Source organism: Haliotis asinina, chromosome 1, assembly GCF_037392515.1.
Source record: "Haliotis asinina isolate JCU_RB_2024 chromosome 1, JCU_Hal_asi_v2, whole genome shotgun sequence".
NCBI classification, from domain to species: domain Eukaryota; kingdom Metazoa; phylum Mollusca; class Gastropoda; order Lepetellida; family Haliotidae; genus Haliotis; species Haliotis asinina.
Genome location: NC_090280.1, coordinates 84,374,138 through 84,390,745, shown reverse-complemented (window position 1 = coordinate 84,390,745; position 16,608 = coordinate 84,374,138). Strand labels below are relative to the sequence as shown.

The 16,608-nt window shown below is 41.7% G+C and overlaps 1 protein-coding gene across 1 annotated transcript; it reads left to right on the top strand.

Annotated features, from left to right (window-relative positions):
- Positions 1–14,201: 14,201 nt before the first annotated feature.
- Positions 14,202–16,145, top strand: LOC137283642 (uncharacterized). Its single transcript, XM_067815249.1, has one exon. It carries the CDS (start codon positions 14,310–14,312, stop codon positions 15,756–15,758), a length of 1,449 nt encoding a protein of 482 aa, XP_067671350.1. The 5' UTR covers positions 14,202–14,309; the 3' UTR covers positions 15,759–16,145.
- The last annotated feature ends 463 nt before the right edge of the window (positions 16,146–16,608 follow it).

The following is a 16,608-nucleotide window of genomic DNA, read 5'->3' as shown; positions in this document are numbered from 1 at the left end:
ATGTAAGTAGGCTATAGATCGCCAGGTAGACTGTAGAGCACACCACACCGGGACGATGCCAGAGGTAAGGGGAAATTGGTATCTGAATACAGAAACAGAACCATTTCGATTCTAATGGCGTATAATTCTTATAATGTCTATGCCATTTTGACCCATGCTTCATCTAAATCTGAAATGCCATCTGAGATACTTTCCAAAGGATTGTCAAAGAAAAAAAAACATAAACAAGGTGCCACATTTGATTAGCATCATCGGTAGTCTCTTGGCCACAGAACAGCGTATACGGTTAGCTACAGAACAACATGTACAGGGTGCCTGATATAGTTAGCATCATCGGTAGACCGTTAGCCACAGAACAGCACATACATTGTACCCGATATATGCACATAAGGATAAATTAAGCACCACCAAATATAATTGTCGATTGTAACAAAAAGGGATCAAAACAGAGAAGTCAACCAATTATATCTAAATACACGGGTCACGTCCTGATTCAATTGCATGCTTTTCATGCTAAAGCTCTGTCATGGTACAAGCTTTCTGAAAATACCAGATGGCAGATTATTGGTATGCACGAAGCTGGTTTGTCCTGTCGCTACTTTGGGTCCAGATTGAATGTCAACACACTGTCATTAGACGCCTTGTAAGGAAACATGCGGCCATTGGTCAAGCATCGTCCATGATCAGGAATTCCAAGAAAGACCACTGCCCGTGATGACCATGCCCTAGTTCGCCCAGTGAAACGCAGGCCCATGACCAATGCCAAAGATCTCAGAGAACAATGGAGAGTGGGTGTTCGTCTCTCATCCGGCACCATCCGCAGGAGGCTCAAGTCCGCTGGACTCGTGCACGTCCCTTACTCACTGATAGACACAAGGCTCAACGTTTGGCGTGATCTAATCAACGGCAAAACCACAATCTGAAGAGATGGCGCAGGATACATTGGTTCGATGAAAGCCGTTTTCTTCTTCGTGTTACTGATGTTTGGTGCGTTTGGAGAGTAATGGGATTATTAACAACGGGTGGTGCATGCAGTTGAACACTTTGGCGGCGGTGGGGTGGGGGTGTATCTCCTATGACTATAAGCTGAATCTTATCACCATTCAAGTCACACTCAATGGTCAGAGATAAATACTAACAGGAAGTGCTGGGAGCTGCTGATGTCCAGCATTTCGATAACCACTCCCTCGCCAGTCGGCCAGTATTTATGGACGATAATGCTAGGCCCCATCGTTCCAGAGCTGTTATCGCATACTTGCAGAATAACGCAGTTAACAGATTACCTTGGCCTGCGAGAAGTCCTGACCTCAACCCAGTTGAGCATTTATGAGACCACCTGGGGCGTCAAGTTCAAGTTGGGTATCCACCTGTTCAAAACCTACAAGAATTAGCCCAGGCTCGTCATGAGAAATGGCAGAGGATTCCAGTGATGCGCATTCAGCGTTTGATTTCCAGCATGAGGGCTGCAGCGAGGGGAGGATGCACCAAATACTGATGACACCATTATTGTTGGCTTTTGAGAACTTTGTGTACGTTGGACCACAGACTTTGTCATATGACGAGTAAATTACAGCCAAAAGTAGCAGCAGTGTTGGTAGTTGATGGAATGACTCTCCAGATGGTTCAATTAACGAAATTATAACCATGTGTTTGGTTTCCATATCATGAATGAGCAGTGTGTTGTGTTAAACACAGTCTTATAGCATGGAAATGGGTGGTGCTTCACTAATGCTCATCGGTAGACTGTTAGCCACAGAACAGCATGTACAAGTTGCCCGATATAGCTACAGAACAACATGTAAGGGTGTCCGATATAATTAGGATCATCGGTAGACTGTTAGCCACAGAACAGCATGTACGTGTTGCCCGATATAGCTACAGAACAGCATGTAAGGGTGTCCGATATAATTAGGATCATCGGTAGACTGTTAGCCACAGAACAGCATGTACGTGTTGCCCGATATAGCTACAGAACAGCATGTAAGGGTGTCTGATACAATTAGGATCATCGGTAGACTGTCAGCAACAGAACGTGTACAGGGTGCCCAATGCATGTATGATTAGCACCACCTGTAGACTGTCAGCAACAGAACGTGTACAGGGTGCCCAATGCATGTATGATTAGCACCACCTGTAGACTGTCAGCAACAGAACGTGTACAGGGTGCTCAATACATGCATGATTAGCACCACCTGTAGACTGTCAGCAACAGAACAACGTGTACAGGGTGCTCAATGCATGTATGATTAGCACCACCTGTAGACTGTCAGCAACAGAACAACGTGTACAGGGTGCTCAATACATGTATGATTAGCACCACCTGTAGACTGTCAGCAACAGAACAACGTGTACAGGGTGCTCAATACATGTATGATTAGCACCACCTGTAGACTGTCAGCAACAGAACAACGTGTACAGGGTGCTCAATACATGTATGATTAGCACCACCTGTAGACTGTCAGCAACAGAACAACGTGTACAGGGTGCTCAATACATGTATGATTAGCACCACCTGTAGACTGTCAGCAACAGAACAACGTGTACAGGGTGCTCAATACATGTATGATTAGCACCACCTGTAGACTGTCAGCAACAGAACAACGTGTACAGGGTGCTCAATACATGTATGATTAGCACCACCTGTAGACTGTTAGCCACAGAACAACGTGTACAGGGTGCCCAATGCATGTATGATTAGCATCACCTGTAGACTGTTAGCCACAGAACGTGTACAGGGAGCTCAATACATGTATGATTAGCACCACCTTTAAACTGTTAGCCACAGAGCAACGTGTATACTATGCACGATATGATTAGCAACATCGGTAGACTGTTAGCCTTGAACACTTCATCGTGTTTATGTGAAAATTTTTATGTGCCATTAGTAGGAGTTGCTTTTGAACAGTTTCGCACCATTTGACCATGAAAAGTCATTTTCTCTAATTTGTTCAGATTTTGACCTATTATTGTGACAGTTATGGGTTCTGACATGATATAATTTATTCCCTGTGTCTATAAGAGATATTAATGTTGACATCCAGACAACGGTCATTCTATATTAATTACAAAATCATGTTGCCATGCGTTTGTTCTGGTGATTTCACAGCGAATCGATGGAAATAGTTGGGGCTGAAATCGGACAATGTGTTATCAAGGAACACAGAGGCGATATTTACTTTTGCACAACACCACCTATGAAGATATTGATCGGTATGGTAAAGAGCGTGTAGATCAAGTATAATATGAGTGAGTGAGTGAGTGAGTATAGGTTTACGCCGGTTTTAGTAATATCGCCTCTGGAGACACAAGGTATGGGCATCAAATATGTGCCCATGTGCGGATTCCACCTTTGGTTTGGGGCATCACCAGCGAACTCGTAGGTATTAAGCTACCCACCGTCACGTTTTAAAAAGAAGTAGAGTGAATGAGTGAGTGAGTGAGTGAGTGAGTGAGTTATACGTTATATACAGCAGCATGATTTCAGCTATATCGCGACTTAAACCAGTTATAAATTCATGATAAATCCATACCAGGCTAGGGACAATGGGGATTTACGGTACTTTGGCTGTCTACATGGATCCTAGCTGGATAAGAAGAGGATAGGAAGCAAACACACAGAGACACACACACGCACACACAGACACTAACACAGTTATACATCCGATGAAAAGGACGGAGACATCATGTGCAGTGTGATTAACGTCGCTGACACTAGTTTCCGTTCTACCTGGAGAGGATGCATAGAATTGTATTGGATGACATATGGTGACTTAGCTTCCAATAATATACACGATGACAGTGTATGATATCAAAGAGAAGATCGAAATACATTGCATGACATGATGTGAACGCGTTTTCAAAGGAACGCTTGAAGTAACTGAAGAAAATTTGTATCGTCGTGCGTCAGATGCCTGTGAGATATTTTCCGACAGCATGATGTGAACGCCGTGAAATTATACATGTACAAGTTGTGACACACGTCATGATAAAGTTTCATGTATTTCAGTCAGTTGTTTCGTCTGTGCTGCTGCTACTGCTGATCTCAACTAAAGGACGGATGTCGGTGGTCATGCCCTTTCTTGACTTTGTGACTTTGTCGTGTGACCCCTTATTTGAATTTGAACGTCTGGCATCATCGTTATGGATATTGTTCATGTTCTTTTGACATTTTGTTGTGGTGCGATACTTCAGCTTTTAAGGTGCTTTCAACACCACAAGCTCGTTAAAGACCCGTTAGACATTTGCTACTGTTCGTATTTCATGTCTTGCATTAAAGATATAACGTAGTTAATGTGCTGAAATTGAATGAACCGTTAGCCAAAGGACTATGAAAGAACGTCTAGCGAGTAAGTGAGTGATTTACACCGCACTCACCAATATTCCAACTATATGGCCGCGGTCTGTACATAATCGAATGGGGACCAGACAATCCAGTGATCAACAACATGAGCATCGATCTGCGCAATTAGGAACCGATGACACGTGTCAAGCAAGTCAGCGAACGTGATCACCCAATCCTGTTAGTCGCCTCTTACGACAAGCATAGTCGCCTGTTATGGCAAGCATTGGTTGCTGAATGCCTATTCTATCCTGGGAACTTCACGGGTGGAACGTCTATCGACAAGGGACAGCAAAACAGGTAAGTGCCACTGTTAGGCATAAAACCAACTATATCGATGCTAACACAACTCATATTTCAGTAAATAAACTAGACCAAAGACCACCAATCAACAGCAAGTCCATCTGATCGGGGATCATCAGGACCTACAGTGCTTCCTGCATAATTCCCACCAAGATATACGCCGTCATTTTGGACACCGAATTTTGGCCGAATGCAATGCATACTAATTTTAAAGAAACATCATGCTATCTGCTTATTGAAACATCACATGAAGGCATATATTTTGATCTAGAAGGACGTAGGAGTCATTACCAGAGCGACATTAATTTACATGATGACGAATTGAAAAAAACTTAACTCTAACCGAGTTTTATTCCAGTGGCGCCGTGGTATACCGCCCGAGATATATCACCGATGTTGGAGTAGCGAGGCATCAGAAACACGATCATTGATTTTGTGGCAATAGTTGTAAAGGAGCTTTGTATACGGTCTCTTCCAGTGCAGGGAGAACGACGCGAGGAGTGTTAAGCCGACTGATACTTTCACAAGCTTACAACTCGCTTCATGGTTAGACCTCAGTTCTTTTCTTCGTGCTTGAAATGTGCTCCGTTCTCAGGACAGACAAGGCATTATTGTTAGCGATTGTCATCGTTGTCACCGCACCAACACAGACAGCACATATATATTGACAGACATTCCATGCCTACGGACCATCCACATCGATACTACAGTATATGGGATCACACCCGCGGATACACGGGTATATGGACCCCTCGTCAATATGGATTTTGTTCTTTGGGTAGACTTATAAATGTGGAACTTGAAAGGCTTGACAAAAATGTACTGTACACATCGACGTAGACATAAAGAGGTTATAAATAATGACCAGTTACAAACTTCACTTCACTGGGTTCTCTAAACATTTGACGTGATTTCCTGATTTATCTCATCTCCTATCTCTTGGCTCATCTCATGTCTTATCTCTTGGCTTATCTCATTCGTAAATGGCTTGTACAACTTATCTTCAATTCTGAGTCCGAGGCACCAGTCAACCCTACTGACCTGTTTGTACTTTCTTGATAAAACATTCAAACTCTACAATCAGGTTCTTTTTATGTAATGGATGTATTACACAGACAAGCTTTTCTTCAAAAACCTTAAATATTTCGTTTCTCAACATTATATATCTGCTTCCAGACATTCATTAAGTACAATGTTGGTGTTACGAGCCCATATCCTCATGGCAGAAAACAAACAACTACTTTTTTGAAAGAAAACTGACTGTCAGGAGTTACTACCTGCAGCACATGACATGTCGGTCTTGGACGTGAACACGTGTTGACCTCGCTGACTGGCAATGATCCATGTATACATCCTCACTGCTTTTTTTCTTTCCCAGTACGTCCCAAAGTGGTCAGTACCTAATTGCCGCTTAAAACATCGAGCTCCGTATCCTTTTTCAATCGATAATCCGACAACCGCGGCAATAGTAATTGCATAGCCAAATTAGAGCCACATATTTAACGCCGGGTTGTTTTGCGCTACAGCTCAGAGCTGCCAAACGTGAGAATATGAGAAAGCAATCTTTTCATAAAAAGGAAGTTCAGGAAATATTTTCTATTTTGGATGCTTGTCACGTACACATCGAGGTCTGGAATAGAATGCGATCTTCCTCTCCTTCGTCAGTCACGGCATGGATATATTTCAGGTAATGGCACCGTTAAGGCTTCAACTTCACCACACGATGGTGTTCCAGAAGAAGCCACGACGTTGATGTACGTACATCACGTCAGTATCGATGTCATCATGAATATATAGGTCATATATCTCAACCGATTCTTGTCAACCTTAATCGTTCATTTTCCCCATATAAACGAAACCATTTCCGTTTTTGCTCATCACCTACTCGTGATTTAGTGTTTGCCTGTCAGGGTCACTTGGTCAGTAGGGCCCACAGTTTCTTGGTTCAGTGCTGTGTACGATGAAGCAGAATATTTGATCATTCGGCTTGCTGCTGCATTATTGGGAAGGGAGCTGGATCGACTGACGAAAAATATTAATTCTTTACAGAATTTGGGCTAAGGTAACGTGTCACGCAGGTAGATACAGGGACTCATTGAGTAATGATTTGTTTCTTTGTTGTTTAACGCCGCACTGGATGCGATGACATGTGACCCAAGATGGCGAGCCTGACCACCCTTACCTTTCCAGTTACCACAAGCATGGGTTGCTGAACTTCAATTCTTACCAAGATCTTCACGGGTGTCACAAGGCAATACGGTATAAGGAGGTGTGTGTGTAAGTGTGTGTGTGTGTGTGTGTTTGTGTGTGTTTGTGTGTGTGTGTGTGTGTGTGTGTGTGTGTGTGTGTGTGTGTGTGTGTGTGTGTGTGTGTGAAGTTATCATTACCTGCATCTCTCAGTGCATCTGACAGTTGTAAGTAGAATTCCTAACTCTTCATTCACTTAAGTGGCATAAGTTGTGAAATGTGAAGTTTTTGCAGACTTACCACCAGTGTTAAAATGTGATAATTAACTCTCTCGTTCTGTTAGTCCACGTTGCTTTTACAGTCACGTGTCTAATCGCGCCATCAGTTTAAGATTATGCACGTGCAAGGTCGGTCCAAATATTGATAGACATCTCCTAGTCACAAAGTGAACAGATAAGGAAAAAGCAAACGGCTGTGAACTCCCATTCTGATTCTTACAGTGCGCGCTGGATTTACAGTCACGTGGCTGCTCAATTCATTCGTTGTCAGTCTGAAAGACCTTAAACTTACAATTGCAATTTTTTGAAAAATGGAATATACTTTGATCTTGTGGCAAAATAATTGCGTGTTGATAATTATTTTCAGCGATAACACAACCGTTTATCAACACAACACCAAACTTTTTTTGGCAACGTTCAGAGATTTTCAACGGTTTGATAAGCAAGTTAGCTTTTCGCTTTAACTTATCGATCATTTAATCACGTAATCAAGTTGTAGTGTTGGGATGTTATGCTAACAAATATTCTCATTTCAAACTTTATTAATATAAAAGCAAAGTATGATGATAAAATAAGAAAGCAAGCAGTATCTAATAGGAAAAGAGGAAAGCAAAGTATAATAAGAAAATAAAAACAAATCAGAGCATGATAAGAAAAAACTGATGCACACCTAAAACGAGTTACAAAAATAGATGCATATTATTTTCTCGATTAACGAGATTACATCTGTTTGTGCTTTTATCCTTCACACTTTTGTCCTGGCTGTCTGTTAGACTTTATATCTGGTCAATGATTTCAAGTCTATATTAAGATTAATGATTTCAACTCTCTTTTTTTTGTTCCCCATTTTATTTTGTTCAAACCACATTATCGGTTTTCATAGGAATTCATGCTAGATTCACCTATTCTTGCTGGTTTACACTCTTAATCTTCTACGTGCTGGATCGGAGGCAACATGTCCATCATCATGACCATCACCATCATCACCATCACCATCATGACCATGACCATCACCATCATCATCATCATCATCATCACCACCACCACCACCACCACCATCATCATCATCATCATCATCATCATCATCATCATCATCATCATCATCATCATCATCATCACACCACCACCACCACCATCATCATCATCATCATCATCATCATCATCACACCACCACCACCACCATCATCATCATCATCATCATCATCATCATCATCATCATGACCATGACCATCACCATCATCATCATCATCATCATCATGACCATGACCATCATCACCATCATCATCATCATCATCATCATCATCATGACCATGACCATCACCATCATCATCATCATCATCATCATCATCATCATCACCATCACCATCATGACCATGACCATCACCATCACCATCATCATCATCATCATCATCACCATCACCATCATGACCATGACCATCACCATCATCATCATCATCATCATCATCATCATCATCATCATCATGACCATCACCATCATGACCATCACCATCATGACCATCACCATCATGACCATCATCATCATCATCATCATCATCATCATCATCACCACCATCACCACCATCATCATCATCATCACCACCACCACCATCATCATCATCACCACCGTCATCATCATCATCATCATCATCATCACCACCATCACCATCATCACCATCATCATCTCTCTTTCTCACACACACATTCAACCAACAACTGTGAACCAGAAAATCCAGAGATTGACATCATGAGCATCGAGCTATGGAACTGGGATACGAAGAAATCCATCAATTAATTCAGGTAACCTGACCGTTTCTGATCTCACTCCCTTGATATTGCGGGGGTATTTCTAAAAGTGGCGTTAAATCATACTGGTTTACTAAACAAGACAACCATGACAACATTGTAACATTGTAGGTATGCGTAATTCATGTATATAGGTATTGAGACACAGCCAGGTCAACAACGCAGATGATCGGCTCATAAGGGTCCAGATATTTATTAAAACCCTTCAATTTGCAGGATTGATTTGTTCAATCGTAACGTCTGACCTGCAATGCCAGAAATAATCATCTGCATCCATACAAGCGGAGCAAATGTTCTCTAAACATGTAGTGGCGTCTGAGGCGAGATTAAATGTGCGTCAAGGCAGACATAAAATACACAGAGAAGCCATTTGAGAACAGAAAACAAATGACATAAAACAAATGCCAAAGCGGGGCTGACGTACATGCAGGTCGTCAGTGTATATCCAGGATTCACGTCATCAGGAAAAGTGTACCCAGTCTTGAAAAAAATATAATTAACATTGTCGTGTTTTTTGTTGTTTAATGCCATATTCAGTAATTTTCCAGGTATTTGACGGCGGAGTGAAATAAAACGACTCCGGACCAGATAATGCAGTGACTGTCATGTGCATATATTTTACATGATCATAAGGATATCCACGTTCCTTGTGTGTGCCCCATGTGATTCGTACAGTGGGTTACATATAAAACGTCATAACGACAGTATTTCAGACATATATTGACGGCTCAATCACCAAGAGAAGAATTCAAAGTCACAACCACAAACAATAGCACCCTGTGACGTATCATGTTGAAGAATAATCTGCAAGTACAGTTCTGTAAAGTAATATTTCAGACTTGCATTTACATATCTGTAGACATGGGGACTGACTGTCCAGTATTCGAGCATCACTGAAGCGTCAAATTGAGAAGTGGCTTGATGTGGGATGGGGCAACGCTCGAACGTCGAACTACACAAAAAACGTAAAAACGTGATCAGTGATCTGGCCCCATTTCCGTAGAGCCAGTGTCAACGCAGTTATTGTGAACCGAGGCTTTTGATGTGATGTGAAGTGATGATACTGTTGTTGCATTCGACGTCCCAGATGATCCCTACATGTCAGGAGATCTTACTGTCCCCCGTCACACGCACGCACACACACATGCGCGCGCGCGCATTTATGCACGCACGCACGCACCTCCGTGAAGCTTTCACCACATTTTCTCAATAAAAAACACAATGTACCAGAATTGGCAGAGAGATGATGTAGGACAAAAACGCAAACTATCGATGAGGTATCTGTGTTTAAGTTACATCGGAAAGGTTGTGAAAATAATAATTATTCCTTTCAGCTATGATACATCTGGAACACTACACAATATGAAACAAATATCAAACAACGATCGTCAAAACTGACATGGAACAGTTTGTTCAATAACGTGCACGTGACCATGTGTGTCTGTACCTTCACGACGGACGGTGCAGCTCAATAACTTCAGTGATTTCATTTGATATATTAGACAGCAATTTCCGACTGGGTATTGAACCGGGTACCGTGTAATTACAGTAGAGTCCAATATACAGAAACTTCCTCTATAATGCCGTCATGTGAAAATAGGTAAATAGAACAGTGATTGCCGTGATCAAGAAAGCGTGTCAACCGTAATCAAGAAAGCGTGTCAACCGTAATCAAGAAAGCGTGTCAAAACTTATGAAGAAAGCGTGTATTCATGTTCCTCCAAGTTTGAAATGCCTTTGTAGTGCTGTTAAGATCGGCGGAACATTCCTCTTCACTCACTCGAATGACTGTTGTGCCAGTCTAACCTCACCACTGGGAGCCCTGCCACCATGACACCATTACAGTACTAAATGTGTGACGATGATTGTGATGACATTCTGGAACAACATTTACTCGGCTGTAGATGCGGAGGGACAAGTACAGAAGGTGGTTGAACTTTATTACTTATTATTGCTGGTTTGTTGTTTAACCTGTCGCAGTCAGAACAGTTAAAGCTACATAAGGAAGAAGTGCAAGTTTCGTTAGCAACCAGACAATCCAGTGACTGGTATCAAGAGCATCTATCAGCAGTGTTAGGACAGATGAACCAGTCGTCTCAGTTTGTCTGTCAGCGGGGTAGCATAGTGGTTAATGCAGTTGCTCGTCACGCCAATTGTCTTGGTTCGTTTCCCAAAGTGGGAACAGTGTGTGGAGCCCATGTGTGGTGTCACCAAGTGGCAGCGACGTAAAACCATACTCAAATCTAATTAGTCATTCATAACAAATGTTGCTGAAGACATTGGATTTGTGTCAACAGGTTTGGACTATTATTTCGTCACTGGTAGTCCATGGTTTACTGTTAAGTATTAACACCATCCCACTGTATCTTACACATACACATATATCCAAAACTGTCCAAAACATTTTTTCAATAAATACACAATGCATCTTAGAATTTAAATGTAATATATGTCATACTTGGGTGTACATTTTGTCAGTTAAGTACATATTTTAGCAGAGAATCTGGTTCTGTTATGGCCTCCCTTGGGTACTTGATCGCCTGATTACACAATGTCACTCAGAAAGAGGTCAAATGCAACATATGTCATATTTGGGATTTCACTTTCTTAGCAAAGTACAAATTCTAGTACTTTTTGGGGTTGAGTACCATCCGGGATTCGAACCCGCACCCTCAGAGTCAGGCACCTAATCGCCAGCACACAAAGTCAGTCGCCTAGCCTGCTCAGTCACCGCGACTTCCACATTCCATCCCACACTCTCAGAGTGGATATCTTGACATATGAAATTTACATTGGCAGGTCTAGAGTCTTCTGTTTACAAAAATGATTTTATACTTATACTATATTCAGAAGAGACTTTAACACAATAAATGTTGAAATATTTGTGTTTGTAGAGACGTAGCAATGCAGCTCTGAAGACAACTAGCAAGACGTAGATCAGCTGCTATCACCCAATAGTATTTCAGCGGTCGTGTTATCAGAGCTGAGGAAAAACTGTCGAAGTCTTTAGAAGGTCACACTGAAGTTTCTTCCACTGTTAACATACATTGCATTAAATATGTTATAATATACAAATGTCATTTTGGATTTGAATTCGTTGTAAAGCTAAATTTATATAGAAATGTGGAAGTGATGCTAAAGGTAGACAGATGAAGATATTGGTATCATGTTGTCTGTTGTATGGTGTTTAGTAGTGCTGTTATCGTTATCGCAATCAACACCTGGGGACGATTTGAAATGGTGACGTCTCATGCTGTGACAGCCACTGACAACTCTTGTCACTTTGTTAAGAGAGGGAACAACACAAGATTAAAGCAGGCAGTCTGACATACATGTCACGCATATTCTTATCTGCGTTAGCTCGTCACGCCGAAGACCTGGGTTCGATTCTAGTTATTCCCCATACATTTTGAAAAGTCATTATTCTTGGTCTCAGCCGTGATATTGCTGGGATATTGGTAAAAGCAGCTAAAACGAACTCACTAACTCTGCCATGTACCTTGTAATCTATAACAAGGTATACTGTCTACACATGAATTGGTGAATAGTGAAACAAATTCGTAAAAATGAAAAAAATCACCGTCATGAGTTCAATAAATGATGAAACTCAATGAAAATTGGTGAATTTTACACCAAGGCGCACATGCACATAAATAATATTTGCGCACAACGCACAATGTAAGTTTTCTAAATCTCTTTTCAAATGCTATTTGTTGTGGATTAAAAAAAACATTGCCAGTATATTTATAGTGCTGTTAAAGAGGTACTATGCCATAGTCTCATTTTTTTTCCTGGTCCGGGTTTTATTCCCCACATGGGCACAGAGTTTTAAGGTCATTCCTGGCGTTCCCCGTGATGATATTGTCAGAATATCACAAAAAGAGGCGTAAAACTAAACTCACTCATCATATGAACCGTAAAGTGGGACATGCAGCCCCTACAGCATAATCACATCAGGAGACAGTTATAACAACTCAAACGCGAAAATTGGTTCATCGAACGGTTCTCAATGCAAATCAAGGTGCAGTTAGCACGAGCAGGTGTCAGTCAGGATCAGTCATCATACGGTGATTTGCAAGCACATCACTGATCACGATCTCAGGCACGGCATCCGTCACAAGCACCACCATCTCATTGTTATCCTCCTTCCTTCACTTGCATGACGTTAGCAGCTACACTGAAACGTCGCATTCATTATGATGACGATGTTGCATAGAACTTTCCCCGTTGCTGCTAGTTCCTCACAACTCACCGGCAACATCAACTTTGTGAAAAACAACAACTCAGGAACCAAAATTGAACTCGCGGTAGTCCATGTGCCTTTTCTCGGTATCACCTCGGGTCTACCTCTCCATGTATCTGACCGAAAATACGGGGATTGTCTGTCTCGCAGTCCCTGAACCGCATAATATTTCCCTCTGCCTTACCCTCCTAGTCTGTATCACATCCCCTAAACCACATTATTTTCCCTACTGTCTAGCCCTCGTAGTCCGTCTCACAGTCCTTAAAACGCATCGTTCTGTATTGTGTCTCACAGACCCTGAACCGTATTATTTCCCCTACTGCCAACGTATACCCCTCCTATTCTGTAGACCGAACCCGTGTAGCCGACTATGCTTGTCGTATGAGGCGACTAACGGGATGGGGTGGTCAGGCTCGCTGACTTGGTTGACACATGTCATCGGTTCCCAATTGCGCAGATCGATGCTCATGTTGTTGGTCACTGGATTGCCTGGTTCAGACTCGATTATTTATAGACCGCCACCATACAGCTGGAATATTGCTGAGTGCGGCGTAAAACTAAATTCACTCACTCCTTAAGAAGGATCACGTTAATCGACAAGCATGGTTTGCTGAAGACCAATTCTAACCTGGATATTTCCAAATATTCAGATAACGAAAGATGACTTGAGCGATCTCCAATAGACCTTGTAAAAATCTGAAATGTAGGTAAACAGTTTAACAGAAAAGGCGTTCTCTCGAATGGAATTATACGACAGTCATTTGTGTTCAAAGTAATCCGTCGTACGCTTCACTGGGAAATAAATGCAATGTAACACGTAATCAGTGCGGCCAATCACAATGCCGGAATGACAATATATACATTTAAATATATTACTATGCACATTCCTAACACTTCCCAAAATGGCAAACATACAGTGGACATTTAGAAAAGAGGGGAAAAAATACGATAGAGATAATGATAACCAAGTGTCCTCTACACACAGGATATCGTGAGCACACGTGATTGTCAACACTCATAACGGCGTGATAACCCCGTAAGTGTGTAGTAGAACTTTATCTAAGCCAGTCAGGAGCAGAACAGGTTGTGGCATACAAAAGAGTAAACATCACATAACAGGCAAGGGTTGCTCAAAGGATTTTGTTCTAATCCTAAGATGTTGAGAGGATTTTCCCGGGTGCTGATCTGCACCTCACTGATCTGTTTTGTGTCTGTTGAAGAGAGATTGCAGCAATTGGAGGAGGATTTACTTGATAACAACGGGAATATGATCCGTATGGAGAAAAGGATACGAAATATCATAGACGCTGTGAAGACATCACTGAGAGTTGAGTTAAAGGAAACCATACGGGATCAAGTGAGAGAGACAATGAGTGAGATTGTACAAGGAGAGGCTTTTCGTGACATGGTGAAAAGTGAGGTTGTCTCTGGATTACGGCATGTGAGACGGGGCTACCATCGAATGAGGAGACAGTTGCATCACGTCTCCAGATCACTGCAAGACTTCAAGGACGAAACGGCTACATTTCATGAATTTGCTCTGAAAAACGTAGATGACTGGAATGAACAGAACACAAGTGACGCCTGTGCAAGAGAGAAACACAGACTGGAAAGGGAACTAGAAAAGAGTAATGTTTCTATGGCTGAACTCAAAAAAGATAATGAACAGTTAAATAAGACGTGTCAGTTTCAACTGAAAACAGCTGTGCCTGTTTCTCAAGGAGCAGGTCTTCGTGTCAACCCTACATCAACGAGACCAGTGCTGACAAAGTTAGTGACAACAACCAGTCAGCTTTTGATGACAGCATCATTGACGACACCCAGACAAGAGGAGGAGAAAAATAGGATTCTGATTGCTTCTGTCTGGTCAAGCACTAACCAACAATTCCGTCAACTCAACATCCATAATGGTTCCCTCAGTTTTTTTCCGTATCACAACATGTCGAGAGTTACCTGCATTGCCTATTCAGCAAAGACAAGAGAACTTCTGATTGCTTTATACAAACCTGATAGGATATTAGCATCTGTCCTTGATACAAGTCAGGTGAGAGTACTGAGAGAAGGTGTACGCACATATGGCATGGCAGTGGACGAAGGACGTGGCGTGATATTTATGGGCACACATTATCCCAAATACTCAATCAGCCGCATGTCTCAACATGGAGAAGAATTTAATGTCGTCATTAACTTGTCCATGTTGGCATCTTATCCAAGGCAGATAACTCTGGATACAAGGAGAGAGAAGATATATTGGTGTAACTACCGTAATCTGTTCACGATGACATATGATGGTCAAGGTTTGTCAACATTAGCCAGAGGACATCGCATGTTTTCAGTGACTCTAGACCAGAAAGCGGGCGTGTTGTATTATAACAAAAAGAACGAACTGATGAGGATGACAGTGTCCAATAATGTGAGTACACGTGTGATCACGCTGCCCGACACACCTTGGAACATGAGACTGTACAGAGGCATCCTCTACTACGGTGGCTGGATTACGTCTGTGTTGGGTACAGTTAATGTGACAAATAAGACCGGGGCGTATGGTCTCGAGTCAAGAGCCATAAAGGGGCTTATTTATCCATTAGTGTGTTTGACTCCTTAATTATAATTATGGAAAGCGTTCAATGTATCTCGATACTGTTTGGTCATTCGGTCTTTAAAATGACAATAACCACCGAGTAATCACTAATGTACTATTAACAGAAGAGAAAATATTTGTTTGTCCCTCGACGTTTTTCACAGCTACCAATTTATTCCATGTAAAGCTGATGTAAGAAAAACATGATCGAAGCAACTGAGAATTTAACGCGTTCAGTTTAATTTAGCGGTCTTAAATCAACATTGAACATTGAGTACCTTTGTCTTCTAAATGCTGAATGTTCAAATTTTATGTTGCCATCACTTTCTACTTCATTTATGTACTTCTACTGTATATTTAACTTGCATTTTGAGTTTTAAAGTTCGTACAGTATTAAAACTACTTATTAACCTGAAAGATTTGTTTGCTGTTTGTATTTGATTTGTTTAGATATCAGGTTAAATTCTGCTTGAAAATCGACACGCATACATGCACGCACGCGCACGCACGTGCACGTGCGCGCACACACACAAAACTCAAACAGATACATACACGCACTCACGGAGACACAGACACAGGCACACACATGCACACTCACAGTCCCACTGAGCTATTTATGCGCAGGTGATGGTGTAGGCGTGGTTTAGCTGATGGAGATGGTGAGGGTGGGGTGTTGGTTGTTGGGGTTGGGATAGGGTGTGGGTTAGTGGATGGGGATCTTTTCACTGTGTTCATGATGCATTCATTGATAAGGAGCAACATGGCCTGTAACAGTCACTTCTCTCTCAATGATAGTTTCCTTAACTGTTTGAAAACTACATGACAAAAGATTTAAATTAAAGTCGATTTTAAATCTAGATTATTACATGAATAT

Coding starts and splice junctions, on each gene's coding strand:
- LOC137283642 (XM_067815249.1), top strand. CDS start 14,310: ATGTTGAGAGGATTTTCCCGGGTGCTGATCTGCACCTCACTGATCTGT.